Source organism: Ambystoma mexicanum, chromosome 1q, assembly GCF_040938575.1.
Source record: "Ambystoma mexicanum isolate Mex_15411 chromosome 1q, UKY_AmexF1_1, whole genome shotgun sequence".
In the NCBI taxonomy this organism is placed as follows: domain Eukaryota; kingdom Metazoa; phylum Chordata; class Amphibia; order Caudata; family Ambystomatidae; genus Ambystoma; species Ambystoma mexicanum.
The window spans coordinates 616,947,062-616,965,137 of NC_090922.1; the positions used below are offsets into that span (position 1 = coordinate 616,947,062).

Genomic DNA, 18,076 nt, shown 5'->3' on the forward strand with positions numbered 1-18,076 from the left:
AAAGCTGGAAGAATAATTATCATAAGATAAAGAATACATAGGAGGCCCCAATCTATTCAAAGGTTGCGTTTTTACAGGACAAGCGGACTAAATATAAGTTATGCTGTGTGATTTAGGGAGGAAAAGGATAGCACCCGGAATTGGACAGGGGCTGCAGCACTTAGACTTGTGAGGTAGCAGAATAGTGGAAGAAGAGAACTGTGAAAAAAAACATGCGGAGGGTGAGTTCGATTGGGATTAGGCATGAAATGGGAGGCAACATAGGATCTGACATATTAGGAGAAAGAGAATGGCAACTGAATTTTATATTCAAGTAATTGAATGATCGTGGAAAAAGAATATCAACTGAGTAGGCATACAAGGGTTGGGGTCGTAGGCCGTTTAGATTTGGGCATACATGAGTAGATAGTCATCCAACCAGGATCGAGACAGTATTATGGAATGGAAACGCGGATGAGACTGAAGTAATGGGATTGGACACGTCGGGAAGGGGGTGAACCTGGTAGCATGAACCACTCTTGCAGCGGTGGGGAGAGGCGCAGGTTGGAGCAAGACCAGTGGGCAGGACAAAGGCTGATATGCAGGGAAATGTCTTCTCTGTGAAAGGAACAGTGAGCTAAAGACTTGATAGAGTCTCTCCCAGGGGTTATTCACCCAAGAACAGGTCATTGGGCTGTGTTCGTGCTGGTAGAGAGATTCCCAGACCCCCTTTGTTTTGCATAAATTAACTTTGGGTTTCACCCTAAGTTAATGGGGCGATCCAGACGTGGACCCCTTGCTCACTGTTCTTAGAGAGGCAACAGTTTCACCTCACTGATGATGCCCAACAAGGCTGAAACACGTGTATAGGGTTACTGGTGGTACTCTTTCTTGTTCAGAGGAGAATTGCCTAGCATTTCGGTGCTGGACTGCCCCTGGGCAGGACAAAAGCTGATATGCAGGGACATTTCTTCTCTGTGAAAGGGACAGTGAGCTAAAGACTTGGTAGAGTCTCTCCCAGGGGTTATTCACCCAAGAACAGGTCATTGGCCTGTGTTCGTGCTGGTAGAGAGAGTCACAGATCCCCCTTTGTTTTTCACAATGGCAGTGTTTGCCCCAATACACAGTCGGACATGTTTTATCATTCATCCTCTTTTGCTGCTTCAGTGAGTAAACAAAACCTTGGTAAACAATTACAGGGAAAATAACCTATTGAAATCAACTGGAACCCCCTCCTCAAAACCTTTTTAATTTGGGTGTCCAATTACAAAGGACGTGACATTATTTAAGTGTTTGGTTACCGAGCTCTAGCATTGTAAAACAGATCTAGCTTTGGAGAAAAATGAGAAAACACAGTATATTCATAGTATTCATCTTGGATTTCGCTGCTTTATCTAGAACCTTTGGCCCGTATTAAGCTGCTGGTAAAGCAGTTGTCCACATTGGACTGTTTTCTTAAGGAGTGTCAATTGGGGTATTCCAGCCAACGGTTAATGGTAAATGGTTTTTGAGCACCTGAGGGTTCATCTGCTGATTATTTATTTCAAGGAGCTAGCATATAGTGGTGGGGTGGTGCTTTGGCGTTAGAAGGGCTATTGATGGAGAATCTGTCAATAGCATTTCACTACTTTCATCGTAACGGGGGGAAGGTCTTGTGGGATGGAATGAGCCTGGGTAGGTGTTGAGTGACCGTTCATCTGCCTCACAGATCCTCCACGGTTCACATGTCCTTCATTGTTGTAGGTTTCTAAGGTGGTATGGTAATTATACTGCTGACTTAGTATGACTCTCCTTGGCAGTGCCTGGTGGTGGTATAGATTTAAAGGATGTTTCTGAGACAACTAAGCTTTGACAGCTGAACAGATCTCAATTCAGAGTTAACTATTTATGCATGTCTTCTCAGTGTCCTTTCTCTTTCCCTGTGAACAAGCATAGAATGTTGCTTTTTTACTGCAAAAAGTCTCCTTTGCCTCCCTCTCCCAAGGACTTCCTGACTGACTTGGTGATGTCGGAGGTGGATCGCTTCGGAGAACATGATGTTCTGATCTTCAGAGAGAATACCCTTGCCACCAAGGCCATTGAGGAGTACTTGAAACTTGTAGGGCAGAAATACCTCCATGATGCACTAGGTAAGATGGCAGGTGTGAGGCAATGTCAGCAAGGGCTTTCTGATCCACTCTCATCTAGTATAGTGTTTGTGGGCAAAGCTGCTGCTCAGAGCTGTGGGTTTCAAGAATAACAACTTCCATTAGGGTACATGCTTCATTAAGTGCAAAGTAGACATTTTTTTTTGTGGGGATGTGGTTGGGGTAGAAAACAGTTTCAGGGTTAAAGACTGAGACATTTGCTTTTAGGCATATTTCAAAAATGTTTATTGATCACCTGGTTAACACCTAGTGCATAGCTGGGAGCCCTGTGTGGTGTGTTTGATATCTTCTAGCCATTGTCACCAACAGCATTAGCCTTCACAAGATACTATTAATGCAATTAATTGACATGTCCAGGAACCCAGCCAAAGCCTTTTATAGATAAAAGAATACACCAAATTGACACTTCTAGAAAAAAGCAGTAATTTCTTCACCTTATCATGACTCCTTTGACTGTTCTCTTCTTCATAGGGGAGTTTATCAAGGCACTTTACGAGTCCGATGAGAATTGTGAGGTAGATCCTGGCAAGTGCTCCTCCAGTGAATTGGCAGAGCACCAGAGCAACCTGAAAATGTGTTGTGAGCTGGCCTTCTGCAAGATCATAAACAGCTACTGGTGAGTGTTCGCATTGTCTGGTAGTTCCGACAACTGTCCCTCTTTACAGTCATATTTCTGTGCCTTTTTCTCGTGTTTTACATCAATGGTCTGTATCCTGTGGTTCCTTTTTACTCTCCATGTGGTACCTTTGCTCTGTATGCTGCCATCTTTTATTGTTCTCTCCTACTGCCCCACTTCGCACCTGCTTGTATCCTTTCCTTTATAGTGCAGTCTCTGCTTGCTTCTCCTTCGTTCTTGATCATTGTGTAACCTTGCTTTATGAATTCTCTGAATGCCACCTTTTGTTACTCTCTATATAGTATAGTGTGCTGCCTCTGCTCCACTGTATCTTGCTTTCGCCCCTACTACTTCTCTTTACATAGGCACCTTATTTTCCTTGATTTCTTGTTTTTTATTTTTATTATATTGTACGGTTTTATTTGTAAAGCACGTATGACCTGAACCTGTTTCTAAGGGCTCAAAACCCACTCGGACAAAGATCAAACTATGACTCTCTGCTTGTCCGGTCTCTTTCCCCTATTGTCTCCTGCATGCCACCTGTTCCTGAACTGCTTCATGCATGGTCTCTTTGCTGTATCATGCCTTTTTCTGTCTCTTTCGCATGTTTTCTTAGTATCTGTTTAACTTCTGCCTATTGTGAGAAACTTGAAGGTATTCTTACTTCCACTCCCCAGGGATCTTCTGGTCAGGTGGCCAAGGAGGGGCCATCGCTTTTGGATCCCGACCCTTGGGGGTGGACAAGTGAGGGAACATCACCTTGGTGGAGAGTCCTTGAGGAATGGTCAGAAGATAGCTGAAGGCGAGGCACGGTATACCATGCTTTCCTTTCAGGGGAAATCCACCATCCCTGAGACATTTATGCAGTATTGCTATCCTTATCCCATTAATCCAGGGAACATCAGGAAACCTCCCCAAACTAGAAGGAGAGTAAAAAAGCAAAGATACCGAGATAAGACATGGTATCTCCCCTTTTCCAACACTGATTTACCCTACTCTCTCCATCAGCCTTTATAGGATATTGTCATTCATATCCTGTTCTGTCCTCTGAATTTACATCAAGTAATGGGATGAGGAAGAATCCTCAAAGAGTAATGCAGATCTCCCTTAGGAAACACCAGTATAGTACTGACACGAGGAAGAGGGCTATAGGGGAATACCATTATTCAAACCAAACATGTCCCATTAATAGGGTCAGGCAATTGAGTCTGATAACTCACACCTGCAACCGATGCTGTATAAAAGGAGAAACCCATGAGAGGAAACAGAGCACGTTGGGAGATGAGCAGAAAGGAAGCCAAGCCGAGATGTCGTGGACCAGAAGAAACCGGAACACAAAGACGCTGTGGTGAAGCAGAGAGAAGTGGTCTGTGAGAGCGTGGCAGGAGAATTGAATCTCCGGAGAGCCGGCAGCAGGACTTAAAAGGAAGCCGTGCAGGCAGGCAATCCCTTACTGGTGGCTTCAGAGTTCTTGTTCCCCTGGGAGGAGAAGCAACACAAGAGAGCCTAAGGGCAGAAACCGTGGGAGCGAAGAAGCAGCATGAGCCCACAGAGCGACCAGTGAGTTTCATGTGTTAAGAAACCCAGTGCACGTGCAAATTGATATATTATAGCGGAGGGGCTGCATACTTTCGGCACGTTGTCGAAGGTCTCAGAACGAAGGTGAGAAGCCTTAACAAGACGACAATCTAGCATAGAAGTGAATAATTAACCGATTGGATACAGTGTAGCAGAGTGGTCGCATGCAGTCAGCGCGTTGTCGAAAGTCTCTGAAGGAAGGTGAGAAGCCTTAACCAGCGGATAATCGAGTGTAGATTGAACAATGACTTGAAAGCTAAGTGTGTGTAAAACATTGCATCATATGACTGCGTACAAGGAAGGGCACGTGTTGGAATTTCTCTGAACAATGGGTAAACCCTTGCAAGTATCAAGGACGAATAACGAGCAACAGAAAAGGGGAGAAAAATTAAGTGTGAGCAAATCTTGAGCAAAACGCAACGAAGAGAGCTCTGGAAGCTAAGGGCATATGGTTGCGCGACCTGTAATGGGTGGACCTTGCAGCCTACCTGGGAGCCCCAACCAACAATGAAAGCAATCGAGGAGAGCAAGAAATCTGCTTTTGAATATTGTGAACTATTTAAAGTGCTTTGAGCTTTGGGGAGGGGAATCCAGAGCTCCTGTCAAGTATAGTGAGACTGTTGAATAGCGTGACAAGAGACTTTGAATGTTGGGAAGGAGAACCCAGAGCCTTGCTGAATGATGGAAAACAGTTGTTGAACCTTGAGAATCAAAGTACTTAAAGCTTGGGAGTGGGTTCCCTGAGAAACCCGTTGAACGTTGTTAACCAGAAGGCATTTAGCGCTGGGGGAAAGGTGCCCTGAGAAACCTGTTGAAGTTTGTGAAACCACTGGGCTTTGAGCCTGGGACAGGGAACCCTAAGACACCAGTTGACCTTTATGAATCAGAGTGTTTTACAGCTTGGGGAAGGGACCCCTAAGAACCCTCAGAGAACTGTGTGAACTAATGCTTTGAACTTGGCGAAGGGAGCCAGAGAAGAGCTCCAGCAGAACGGCATTTTACTTTTGAACACTATTTTTGTTGAGTAAGAAAATCCCTACACTGTGTTTAGTTAGATGTGAGGGCAAGCATAGGTTTTCACACAGACAGACTTTTGTTTTGGACTTACTGACTTGGACTTTCCTTAGTTGCATCATTTGAGGGAAGTCCCCAAATTAGAGATTGGACTAGCTAGGCTTTAGACCATCCTGACCTTAAATAAAGATGTTTACTGTTTAAAACGTAAACCCTTGTTGTCTGTGTCATCCCTTGATACCTTGCCTGTCTAACACTATCCTGCCCCATTCCTTCATTTATTGCTGCTGCCGCAAACACTTTTTTCCCTCTGCCTCACTATCCACTGCACCCACCACTTTAATTCTCTTCTCTAATTCTGTGCACGGTCTCTCGTCCTTTGTAATGTTATTTGTTCTTGTAGTATATCTAGTATATATTTCCTCTCCTTGCTCACTTACATTGTGCCCTCGTTCTATTTTATGATATCTATTTGATCGCATGTAGACTTACTTTGCTCTGTCTCCTATTCCTTAACATCTTCAGCTGCGCCTGCGTGTGTCCCAAAGATCTTAAGTGTTCCCTCTTTGGCACTTATCTAGTTTCTATTCATAGAACATGCTTAATACCCAGAGGTTTCTAAGCGTGGGCCCGGGGATCGAACCTGTGTTGCTCCGTATCATCTTGCTTCCAAGGCAAGCACATTGGCCCTGAGCTATTCTCCCAATAGCAAGGTCAACAGTCTTCAGCCGCTGTCCTCTAGCAGGTTCAATAGAGTTTAGAGCTTTACAGATATACTAACTGTAAACTTGACTTTTCACCATCCAGCTGTCAAAGATTCATTCATATGCTTGTATTCTTCTGACCTCTTTTAGTTCGATTTTGGCCGCTGATTGCTACATTTGTAGGTTTTCTTTAAATGTTGGACCCGATCAATTTAACCAGTAGCAGTGTTTCTAGTTGGACTCTTATGGAAGTTAATTGTGATCTCTTTGTTCCCGTCTGTGATTTTCATGTTTGAAGAGGTTCATGGTGGTGTCTATGTTTAAAATAGTACACATTGTGTAACCCGTTATTGACATGGGAACATTTAGTCTTTCTGTCACCAGAAGAGTATTGTCCTTCAGGAAGGTCATTTTTAGCTTTAGAATTTCCAAAGATTTGTCGTTGAGAACATCAAGTATCTTGATTATTTTCCACTTTGGTGTGTTTCAAGTTCTCAGAGTGTCTGGATGCAGCCCTTGTAGGATTTTCTCTACCATTTGATATGCTTTCACCAGATAAATGACCCCACATCCTCCTAGCTACACTCGAGTCTTGTGCATCCTAGATGAATAAGCCCTAAATCCTAGCCGCTGGGAATACCACATGGTAGAAGTGCATGGAGCTGCACAGCTCCTGTGTTGGACAAATCCACGCTGTACAGAAGACAGGAAAATGTTTGCTTATGGAATTGAAGCATCATATTCCCCGGTTTGGCTCTGTTTGACCAAATTTCTTTTGTTTGCGGCAAACTGAGCGCATTTTATCTGGCCGGGGCCCAATTTAAACGCACATGCATTTTATATTGTCCCCCGCCTCCAATTTTAAGGAAGCTTGGGACAAACTATCAAACATGCTGAACGGTGGACACCCACGCTCTTCAGGGTTTGTATTTTGCAAACTATGTAAGCAAATTGCCCCGAAGGCCAAATCATCCATGCAAAAAATGATCAACTTGCTAATACCTATTCCCCCATAGCATTAATGTTTCATCCTCTACTTGTTTGTGTAGTAGTGCAAGATAAAGCAGTGTTAGCATAGACAGACAGCACCACAACATGTTAGATGCTGAAACAAGGAGGGACCACTGCCACTTACGTGACAAAGACTTTGGCATTTAAAACCAGCTGCTTCTGCAGGCCATTCAAGGAAACAAAAAAGATTGTGAAGGACTCAAATAACAATGTCCAAAGAATTACACAATAATACACAGACCACAACATGTGTACTTATTTCATAACAGGGTGTCATTTAGAACATGAATCACTTACACAGTAGCCTTCAAAAGAGAACCGGGCATTTCTAGGTTAAGTCTGGAGGACATTACAACATTTGTAACATTGAGAGCCTTACATATTCACAAATTACATGGAGTAGTCCTGTGTGCAGAATGCAGCAGAGAAGGATTTGGTGTTTGGTTTGGATAGGAGGGTGGGGGAATTTGAGGGACTTCTTCCATTGCAGGCATGAAGAGTTTGAGCCTCGTTTGTAAGAGTTCCACTGAATAGATGGCTGGAGGGAGAGAATTCCAGTGGAGTGGGGCAGGAAGTGAAAAAGAGCGATGGTGGGAAGAGGCACAGGAGGGCATGGGGGACTGATAGGTTGTGCAGAGGCAAAGAGCAGAGATTCAAGAGGGAGAGTACAGTGATATGCATTCAGCAAGGTAATGGAGTCAAGACTATGGATGGATTTATAGATGAGTAATAGGAATTTAAAGAACGTGATTTTGCATGGTGAGCCATCCAGCGTGGTGATGGTAGGTAGAGTTGTGGGAGGAAGTCTTTGTTTTGAGGAGCAAAAGAGTAAAGGACTAGACCAAGAATAAACTTGCGCAGTAGTCCAGCTTGCTGTGCACAATGGTATAGATAAGGGTTGAGTGGTGCTTTTGATGCGGACAGATTTCTACAAATGTTTAGGAGGATGAATCTGACTGCAGTGTCCGTGATGAACTGGTAGACTTTCAGGTCACTGTCAAAGAGTACCCCAAAATTGTGAGCAATCAGTGAGGAGGTCGGGGGGGGGGGGACTGGAGAGGGAAGAAATGAGTTTGGTGTTGGAGGAAGGGAAAAAGATGACTTCTGTCTTTGAAGAGTTTAGCATGAGTCTGCGTAGAGCCATCCAGTGACAAATGGCAGTTAGGCAGTTGGTTAAGCATTCAGAGATTGCAAGAGTGAATTAGGGGCAGAAGGAGAATATCCGAGTATCGTCAGCAAAGGGGAGATGGTTAAAGCTAAAAGAGGAAATGGGTTTGCAGAGGAAAAGTGCATATAGGATTAAGAGGAGATGGGGCTTCTGGAGCAGATGCTGGTGTCCCATGAGATGGACGAAGAGCAGTCAGTGAGATACAAAAACACCCAGTTGTGTATGGTCTCCTTGAAGCCTAAGAGGGAAAGAATTTAAAGGATGGAGGGATAGCTGATCCACAGTTGAAGGCAAGTGAACGGTCTAGAGCAGGAAGGGGGTCTGCAACCTTTGGCTCTCCTAATTTCTTGGACTACAACCTCTATCGGCCCTAGCAGCAGGCTGTGGTAAGAGAATAGCTAATGCAGATGAATGCAGTGTTGGTGTATTGAGTGGACTGGAATCCAGATTGTTGGGGGTCAGCAAGTGAGTGTACCACAAGATAGGTGACTATGTGGTAGTGAAAGAAACAAGCACAGGCTGCAGATGAGGGTTTTTTTGGGTCCAAATTGGTTTCTTTAAGCATGACTGGCGGTTTCATAACATACTTTGAAGATACCAGTTCAGCGAGAGTGGTTGAATAAGGCGAAGATGTAAGAGGAGGAGACCAGTGCAAGTTCCTTAAGAACATCTGGTGCAAAGGGGTCAATTAGAGTGCAAGATGTGTAGGCAGAGTGAAGGATGGGTAGAAGTTCAGTGCGGGAGGTGACAGAGAAGGTAGAGAGGAGAGTATGGAGAAATAGATGACAATGGAAAAGGGGGTGGGATAGATAGGGTGTTTAGGGTGGCCCATATGTGTTAAAGTATGAAGCAAATGCTCCTGGATAGTTTGGGAGAGTGAAAGCTGAGAGATGAAACAAGATGAGTATACTAGTATGATTTGGCTGCATCAAGAGCTATAGTCTGGTATAGCAAAAAGTAATGTTAAGCAGTGAGTTGAGTGAATTATGTCTTTTCACCAGCAATGTAAGCAGCAATGCATTGTTGTTCTCAGCAGCTGGATGGGTGGGCAGATCCATGGTTGAGGCTGTGGGCAGGAGGGCGGGGGGTCAAGATGCAAGCAGCGGATAGTGATATTTGAAGGAAGTAGACAGTGCAGAGTTAAATTCAGTACAGGCTAGTTCATTGGAATGAGCAAGAGGAGTAAAGCAATCTTGGGAGGAGATGTTGACTTAGTAGGGGGATCATGGTGCTAGGCTTCAATTTATGTTTGCTGATCAATAAGGGAGGGGGGTGGTTAGAATCAATTTGGAATGGAGAGAATGAAGTGACAGAGTGGTCAGAGGTAAAGTGGGCTCAGAGGAGATGGGTGTAGAAGATTGAAATATAAGATTGGGGGAGTTTACTTGGTTGTGGGTTGTCTAGTGAGTTGCCAGACAGAGTGTAGTGATGAAGATGTGCTAAGCCATATGTTCCAGGTAAATGAGTGGGAGATACAAAGACAGAGTCCACTTAAAGATCTCCTCTAACTATGGAACTATTCCAGTGACTGTACTTGCCAATGCGATGAACAGCAAATGCTGCCTGTATTTCTCTTGAAGGGAAGACGGTGGGGGTAATTAGGAGGCCTTCTGTCAATCTCCTGGGACAACCGGTTTGCTTGTGTTCCCTCTTCATTCCCCTAGTTCCCAAGGTCATGCAGAGGTTTAGATCCTCCATGACCAAACCTAATTGGTCACAGAGACATTGGTTCTTATGGTTCTCCATATGCCTTAAGACCTTTGTCTTATGGCACATGGACCACCTCTCCTCACAATGTAAAAGCAAGCCACCCAGGTTTTGCCACTGGATGCTGGAAAGATTGCACAATCCTCTTCAGGCCTCAATAGATGACATTGTGTCATTTTTATCAGGCCTAATTCCGTCGGCACTTAGAGGACTTCTATTGCAGCTGCTGGAGCTTAACTCTGCCATGACCAATCTTCAATACCTTCACAGGAGCTGCTGAAGCCCGCAGACCCACAAAGGTTTAGCACCCTCAACTAACTTAATACCCAGCTGAGTTCCGTACACCCCAGGGGGAAAGGGGAATTGGATAAAATAATACATTTAGACACTGGATCTCTCAACTCATCTTGGTATCTGTATGGATGAGAAAGTCATACAATATAAATTCATTCACTTTTCTCCCCGGCATTTCAAACTGCATCACCTTTTAGATAGAGAATACTTGAAAGTTCTTCTGCAACTGCTTAGAGGAAAATAATTAATTGTATTCTTAAGAACTTGAAAACTCCACCTCAGATGAACTGCTTAATCTTATTCATCCGTTGATTATCAGTTCTTTAATAAAAGCTATTGATCTTCTTTGTGAATCTCTTTTGTTCTGCTGACCTGGTTTCTCTTCTTTACTAAACTTTTAGAACTAGAGGATTACTAACCTAACTCTTAATCTTTGTTTCTATCATTTTTACTGCATACTCAAAACGTATTTTATGGATCCCTTGTTAAAGATGAACTAAGCCTCATCCTGAAAAAACCTTCATGTCGTCTAATAATCTAAATCTTTCACAAAGGATAATGTGAATCTTCTTCATGTTCCTCTGTGGTCTTTTAAAAAGCAGGAAACAGTTAATGTTGTGTTTTCATACATTTATGTTCATGTGCTGTTGCATTCCTTCTTAACTCAAGTTTGCCTTCTTCACAAGTTTTAAATGGGTTTATAATTGAGAGTTTGCCATAGAAACAGTCGGGGCAATAAATCCCCTGTCACCGCGCACCACGTAATACTAAACAAAGAGTTATGTTATTGAAGACAATCGCTTCGCCAAAAAAAAAAACCTGCGCCTCTCACCTTCTCAATGTAGCCCGCTGGGATCCCAGAACACCTCAGCCCAACCTCACCTCTCATTCCGCACTATCACCGAACCGAAAGCCGCTCTGCTTTCTCTTCTCCGGCCTCACCTTCTTAAACTGCGATGCCGCTTCTGGCCTCTTCCGGATGTCGCGCAGCAACCAACGTAACAACGCTTCCTGAGTAGACACAATGAAGGATCACGTTACTGATGCCATACACACTAGTCAGTTTCACTCAGCAAAAATAAACAAACGTGCGCAATGTCAAACCAGTATGTCTATGAAACTTCCCTACTAGATTACGGTATAACTAAGACTCTTTAACCATGGAAATTGGTCTACTAACTCACAAATTATATTCTTATTTACACAGCAGACTTGAACTTAGCTTTTTTGCTAAGCTTTTTTGATGGTTAAATTCAATGCTTTCTTCTTTCTTGGAGAAATTATGCTCTTTCTTTACTTCTCTGAATGAGAAATGTACTCTGCTGGATAAACCTAATGCCTGAAACTCAGGAACTCACAAGGATGGTGCCTGGGGGCAGGGGAGGAGAGGGAGGAGAGGAGTGTTCCGAAAGATGGTGGGTGAGGACGAGGGGCGGCCCAGGGTGGACCAGGGGTTGGGATGGAGGGACGGGTAAGGGGGGGGCATGTTGGATCACAACTCAGGATTCAGGTGGCTAATGCATAACGTAAGGGGGCTAAACTCCCCCCTTAAGCGGACAAAACTGGAGCAACTCACCAGGACACATGCACCAGACGTGCTGGCGCTACCTATTGGTGAAGGACCAGAGCCGTTTGCAGCTGAAGGGCTTGCAGATACTGTTTGCATAGGGCCTACAATGAAAGGGGGAGTAGCCTTAGCATTTGGGAGGGGAATGGACTTTAGAACCCAAGACGTCCTTGGGTACAAAAATGGGCGATATATCATGGTGAGGGGGGAATCACATAGGCATACCTTATACCATAGCCTCGGTGTATGGCCCAAATGCGGGACAAGATCAGTTCATGAGCGAAACGCATGAATATTCCCCCATTGCCAGGCTGGGAATCCTTGGTAAAAGAAAAAATCAGTTTGTTTCAGTTTTGTTTCTGAACTGTCTTTCTACTAATAACCATTCACTGGTCTCTGGGTCATACTGCCACCAGCCAATGACTGCCCTCTACCTAAGCCCCAGCCATCTTCAGATTTTTACTGCACGTTCAAGTGTTGGTCAATTCGAGCCTCAAGCTCCACCGATTCTTCCTCCGATTAACGGGGACCCTTTTTGGAAATTTCTATGCCCCTCAAGAGCGATTTTTCATCAAATTTCACTTCTTGGAGGATTCCGGTAGATCTTTGAGGCCTACCCCGCATGGACATGGCCCAGGACAAAGGAGACTCGACACCTGATGAATCCAAGCTTTTTAGGATCTGCCCATGCTGTGGACTGCAGAACATCTTCAAGGAAGATGAACATTCCCGGTGCCTCTACTGCCTTCACTGCAACAATTCGCACGTGGAGGAGGACTGTGCATTCTGCAAGAACATGTCCTCCCGGACCATGAAGGACCGTCGTACACGACTCACTAACTGGCTTGAGTGGAGGCAAAGAGCCCAGCAGCAGGTGAGAAGAAGTCTCAGCGGTCTTCTAAGTCCTTTGAGGGCGCTCCGGCGATGAGGACCCAACAGAAGGCAAAGCACAGCGAGTCCGTGGGCACCGGGAGCGCCGTTGGTTCGGGCTCCTCGGCTGCCAGGCCGGGTGCAATGTCAGCGACGCTGTCAACCACGAGCCAACGCTGCGGCTCGGTGAAAAGGAAGTCCGAGAACGCGGGTAAGCTTCGGGAGAAGCCCCGGTCGATCCCGACAGAGAAAGCCAAGGGGGAGTGAGGAGGTGACCCTCCCCCCCACAGTGAAGGCCTCTGACGCGCCTAAGGTCGTGAAGGCCCAGATTCACCTGGCTAAGGCCTCGATTGAAGGAGGCGTGGCGTACCTGGTGAAGCCCGCGGAAGGCTACCACAGTGGATACGGCCTCCAGGCCTAGAGTTTCCCTGCCATCCCAGAGGGAATCGTCTTTCCAGCCAATCGAAAAGACCCCTGTGAAGCCCCGGGCCGAGAACGAGGGGGGTGTGATGGCCCTAACGGATATCTCCTCCGAGGACGAACTGTCAATCATCAAGGCGTTCTTGGACAAGAGGTTCAACGAGGTCCGGGCCTGCGGGAAGGATCTTGACAAGGTGGACGTGGAGAGCAAGGGTGGAGCCGACGAAGAACGGCAGGTTGACGAGGAACCGGAGGAGCCTCTGCCACAGCCCCCATGGCTACTGATACCAACACCGTCGGACAGGTCAGAAGACATCTTGGTGGCACTACAGATGCTGTGCACAGAGATAAGGACAAGGTTGCCCTTACCGCCAGCAGACGATCCAGCGGCGCCTGGGCCTTCGGGGAGCCCTCCACCCAAGCGGAGACAAGTCCACCCCCCCCCACCTTTCCATCCTTCACCTCCATCCCCTCCACCGAGGGACGAGACAGAGACTGAGACGGCTACGACGGGGACGGACGGAGGAGACGACGGAACGGATCTCCCATCGCCCCCTCTCCGGGCTTCCCCTCCCGATGAAATTGGTTTGTTCCATGCCATGATCGCCAGGGCCTCAGAGCTTTTCCAGCTATGCCCCAAAGAGCAGAAGGAAGGATTCCTTTATCAGCGACGAGAGGCCAAGAGGAAGACCGTACTCCTGGTCCCACTGTTAGACGACATCTGAGACGAGGGACTGTCCCTTCTGAAGAACCCGTCCACGACCCCTGCGAAGAGAGACCGGTATGAGAAGTAGTACCGGGTCCCAGATTCCGCTCCTATGTTCCTCAGGGCACCGCCGTCCCCAGAATCAGTGGTCTCCGCGTTGGCCAAGAAGAAATCGGCATGGGCGACGGCATCTACTTCCACTTCCCCACCAGACGGCAAGGGGTGGAAGCTGAACGCCATGGTACTACGAGTCATCTCGTCGGCAGCAAGAACCATTACGGTGGCCAACGCTCTCGCTATCGTGGGCCGCTATGATAGGGAGCTGTGGCTTAAAATCGCCCCCCTCCTGGGCTTTCTCCCAGATGACACGAGAGCGGAGGTCCTCGAGATCCTGCAGGAGGGCGAGGTGGCTTCCGATCACGCCATCATGGTAGCCACGGATATCACCGACGTGCTTTCGCCAGATGGGCAACAGCGTTTACCTTCGCAGGGGTGGGTGGCTCAGGGCCACCGATTTCCGGCAGGACGTTCAGACCAGGGTACTGGACATGCCTTTCGACGGGAACAACCTGTTCGGCAAGGCAGTGGACGAGTCACTACAGGCCATCAAGGCGGACACCAAGATGGCCCGTGCCTTGGGCACTCCGCATCAGCGAAGGCTGTCCTTTCGGACCCCCGCAGGCAAGTTCCAAGGTGCCTCCAAAGGATTCGGCGGCAGCTCTTCGTCATACCGCCAGGTGGCCCGCTCTTCGTCACAAGAATCCTACAGAGGCCGCAGCAAGGCCGGTGGACATCGTCACCAAGGGGGCAAGGCCTTGGCGAAGCAGGACTGAACCGGCCGTGACGTTGGGCCCCCACCAGAGCACCCCGGTGGGAGGGCGTCTGGCGAAATGCGTCAGCACGTGGGAATCCATTTCCACCGACAATTGGGTGCTGGATGCCCTGCCCCACGGGCACACTCTGGCGTTCCAAAGGAGGTGCCCAAACTTTCCACCAGTGGCCAGGAAAGAAGACCACATCCCACTACTACTTCTGGTGGTACGAGCGAATCTGGCAAAGGGTGCGATAGAACTCGTCCCGAAGAGGCTCTGGGGCTCCGGAGTATACTCACGGTACTTCCTTGTCCGAAAGAAGGCTGGCAGCCTATCCTGGACCTGCGTCGCCTCAACAGGTACATAAAATCCCCATAATTCCAGATGGTCACCCTTCAACACGTGCTGGTACAGCTGGAAGAAGGGGACTTCCTGTCGTCGTTGGACCTGGAGGATGCATACTTCCACATCCCTTTACACAAGGGACATAGAAAGTTTCTGCACTTCGTGGTCCAGGCGAGGCACTATCAGTTCAAGGCACTGCCCTCCGGGTTGAAGTCGGCGCCTAGGGTCTTCACCAAGTGCCTGGCACCGGTGGTGGTGTGGCTGCGCCTGCAGGGGATCCACGTCTACCCCTATCTGGACAATTGGCTCATCCAAGCGAAGTCAAGGGAACTCGCCGTCGACCACAGAGCGAGGACTGTCTGCCTGCTCACGGAACTGGGGTTCTCAATCAATTTTGCGAAGTCCTGCTTGGTGCCATCTCAAGACGCCCTGTTCCTAGGGGCCAGGATCTTTGGCACTGGGCCATGGTGGCGCGGCTAGCTTCACCGTCAGAGGAGAGGATAAAGGCCATCCTGGGCAAGGTACAATGGCTGTTGACCATGGAAGTGGCCATGGTGAGGTCCATCAAGTCCCTGCTCGGCATGATGTCATCATGCATCTACCTTGTGCATCTGCGCAGGTTGCGGATGCGCCCACTCTAGGAATTCCTTGACGCCCGTTGGATACAAGTGGCGGGAAGCTTCGAAGACCAGATCTACCTCAACAAGACTTTCCGTCAAGCGATCTGCTGGTGGTGGGGGGTCCGTGCGCATATCGTGGTGGGCATGGACTTCCAGACCCCAGCGCATCAAGAAACAGTGACGACGGACGCCTCCCTGGAGGGATGGGGTACGCAAAATGGAGATCTCCATGCAAGAGGCCTTTGACTCCCCAGAGGAGAGGTCTCTGCACATCAACGTCCTGGAGCTACTGGCCGTGTTCTGGGCCCTAAAGTCCTTCCTTCTGTCCCTCAAGGGCAAGGTGGTACAGGTCTTCACCGACAACACCACCACAATGTTCTACATCCAGAAGCAGGGGGGCACCAGATCTCCAGCTCTATCCAAGGAAGCGCAGGATCTTTGGCACTGGGCCATAGCCCAAGGGATGTTCCTGGTACCCTTTCACCTGGCAGGAGTTAAAAACACTGTCGCCGACTCACTCAGCAGGGAGCTGCGCTCTTGCAACGAGTGGGAGCTTTGACAGGATCAAGTAGATCTTCTATTCCGACAGTGGGGCAGTCCCCAGATCTATCTGTTCGCGACGGCGACGAACACCAAGTGCCAGTGGTTCGCCAGCAGGTTTCCCCAGCCGGGAAGCATGGGGGATGCATTCTCCTTCCCCTGGGACGGCCTGTTCCTATATGCATTCCTGCCGTTGCTGCTGCTACTGTGACTCATCAGTCAACTCAGACGGTCCCGGTGCAGGATGATCCTCGTCGCACTGGCGTGGCTAAGGCAGATATGGTTCCCAGACCTTCTGGACATGTCAGTGTCCCCTCCAGTCAAGCTTCCGACAGACGCGGATCTGCTAGCCAGGGAAGGAGGCGCAATCCTGCATCACGACCCAGGATCGCTGAACCTGCAGGCCTGGCTCCTGCAGCACTAGAGTTTGGAGGCTACGATATCCCGGCGGACTGCAAGGAGGTACTTGCCAAGGCCATGGCGTCATCAACTCTTAAGTGCTACAGACACAAGTGAAGAGGTTCTCTTTCTGGTGCCGGGCACAGAAGATCAACTCTCTATGGATTACAGCCCCTCATGTGCTGCCATACTTGCTGTCGTTGGCCAAGGCAGGGCTGGCCCATGCCTCCATCAAAATTCATCTGGCAGCTATCTCCCACTACACCAGAACTCCGGGGCGGTCATCGCTGTGGTCCCACCGCCTGGTGAAGGAGTTAATGAAAGGACTGTTCTGCTCGTTCCCGCCGCTGAAGGCTCCGTCCCTGGCGTGAGAGCTCAACGTGGTTCTAGTCAGGCTCATGGGTCCGCCATTCGAGCCGTTGCATTCAACACCTCTGAAATTCCTGTTGTGGAAGATGGCGTTTCTTGTGGCCATCACCTCTGCACGGCGAGTGGGAGAGATCCAGGCCCTCTCTTATAAATCGCCGTACCTGACAGTCCACCAGACGAGGGTAGTGCTGAGGACGCACCCCTCCTTCATGACCTAGGTGCCGTCGGACTTACACCTCAACAAGCCCTTGGTGCTGCCTGTTTTCTTCCCGTCTGCGAGAGGAATTGTAGATGCACTCACCTAATCTCATGTAATCTTCGTGTGGTATGTAAAAATATTATATATTGATTTAAGGCGCGGGGGAGGAAACGTGACCCTGGCACAGGATCACTATTAATTATACGTAGAGAAAAGAAAGAGGATCCATAGGTAGGAGCCCTCCCGTCCCCTGCACACTATCAGTATTCCATCAATTGATGGCTAAATAAAGTTTTCTTATTTCTAGAGTTTACTCATAGGTACTCTTTTGGTAAAGTAAATGTAAAGACAAACCATGTTAAGGCATTAAATCATAATGGTTTAATCCATACAAACAAATTGGGTCATCATAGGGTAAAGATGATGCAGAAAACAAATCAAAATACAATGTCAAGTATTCAATGTTATCCTAGTGGGTAACAGCCAAATGTGTAAACAGTTCAGGAATGGAAAGGCTGATGCGTTTCGGGATCAATATCCCTTCTTCTTTAGCCAAATAGGTATGAACTGTAAAATAGCAGAGATAAACAAAGAATGTGTCAAGCTATTGAAAAAATTGTTTAGACATCAGTCACATGTTTTCTTCCCGTCGCCGGCTGAGAGGACTTTGCACTCACCGGATATGGCTAGAGCGCTGAAGTTCTACGTGGACCGCATAAAGAGTTTCCGGAAGACATCACAGCTGTTTGTGAACTTTGGCCCTGTGAACCAAGGGAAGGCCCTCTCCAAGGCTTCCATTTCCAGATGGCTCTCCGGCTGCATCATGCACTGTCACCAGTTGTCAAACAGACCGTTGCCCGGCCGTCCGAGAGCCCATTCGACCAGAGTGACTGCTGCTACTTCCTGTCTGGTGTGCCCCTGCTGGACATCTGCAGGCCGACTACGTGGAGGTCGACGCACACCTTCACGAAATTCTACTGCGTCGACCGGGATTCCAGGGAGGAGTCCAGA

The 18,076-nt window shown here is 47.8% G+C and overlaps 1 protein-coding gene across 8 annotated transcripts in view; it reads left to right on the forward strand.

Annotated features, from left to right (window-relative positions):
- RASAL2 (RAS protein activator like 2) overlaps positions 1–18,076 on the forward strand; it is a 1,332,618-nt gene that overhangs the window by 1,107,318 nt on the left and 207,224 nt on the right. For all 8 annotated transcript variants that reach the window (XM_069641161.1, XM_069641162.1, XM_069641160.1 and 5 more), the window contains 2 exons: positions 1,964–2,108; positions 2,598–2,742. In XM_069641161.1, coding sequence (XP_069497262.1) covers positions 1,964–2,108; positions 2,598–2,742 — 290 coding nt within the window. The remainder of the gene's footprint in view (positions 1–1,963; positions 2,109–2,597; positions 2,743–18,076) is intronic.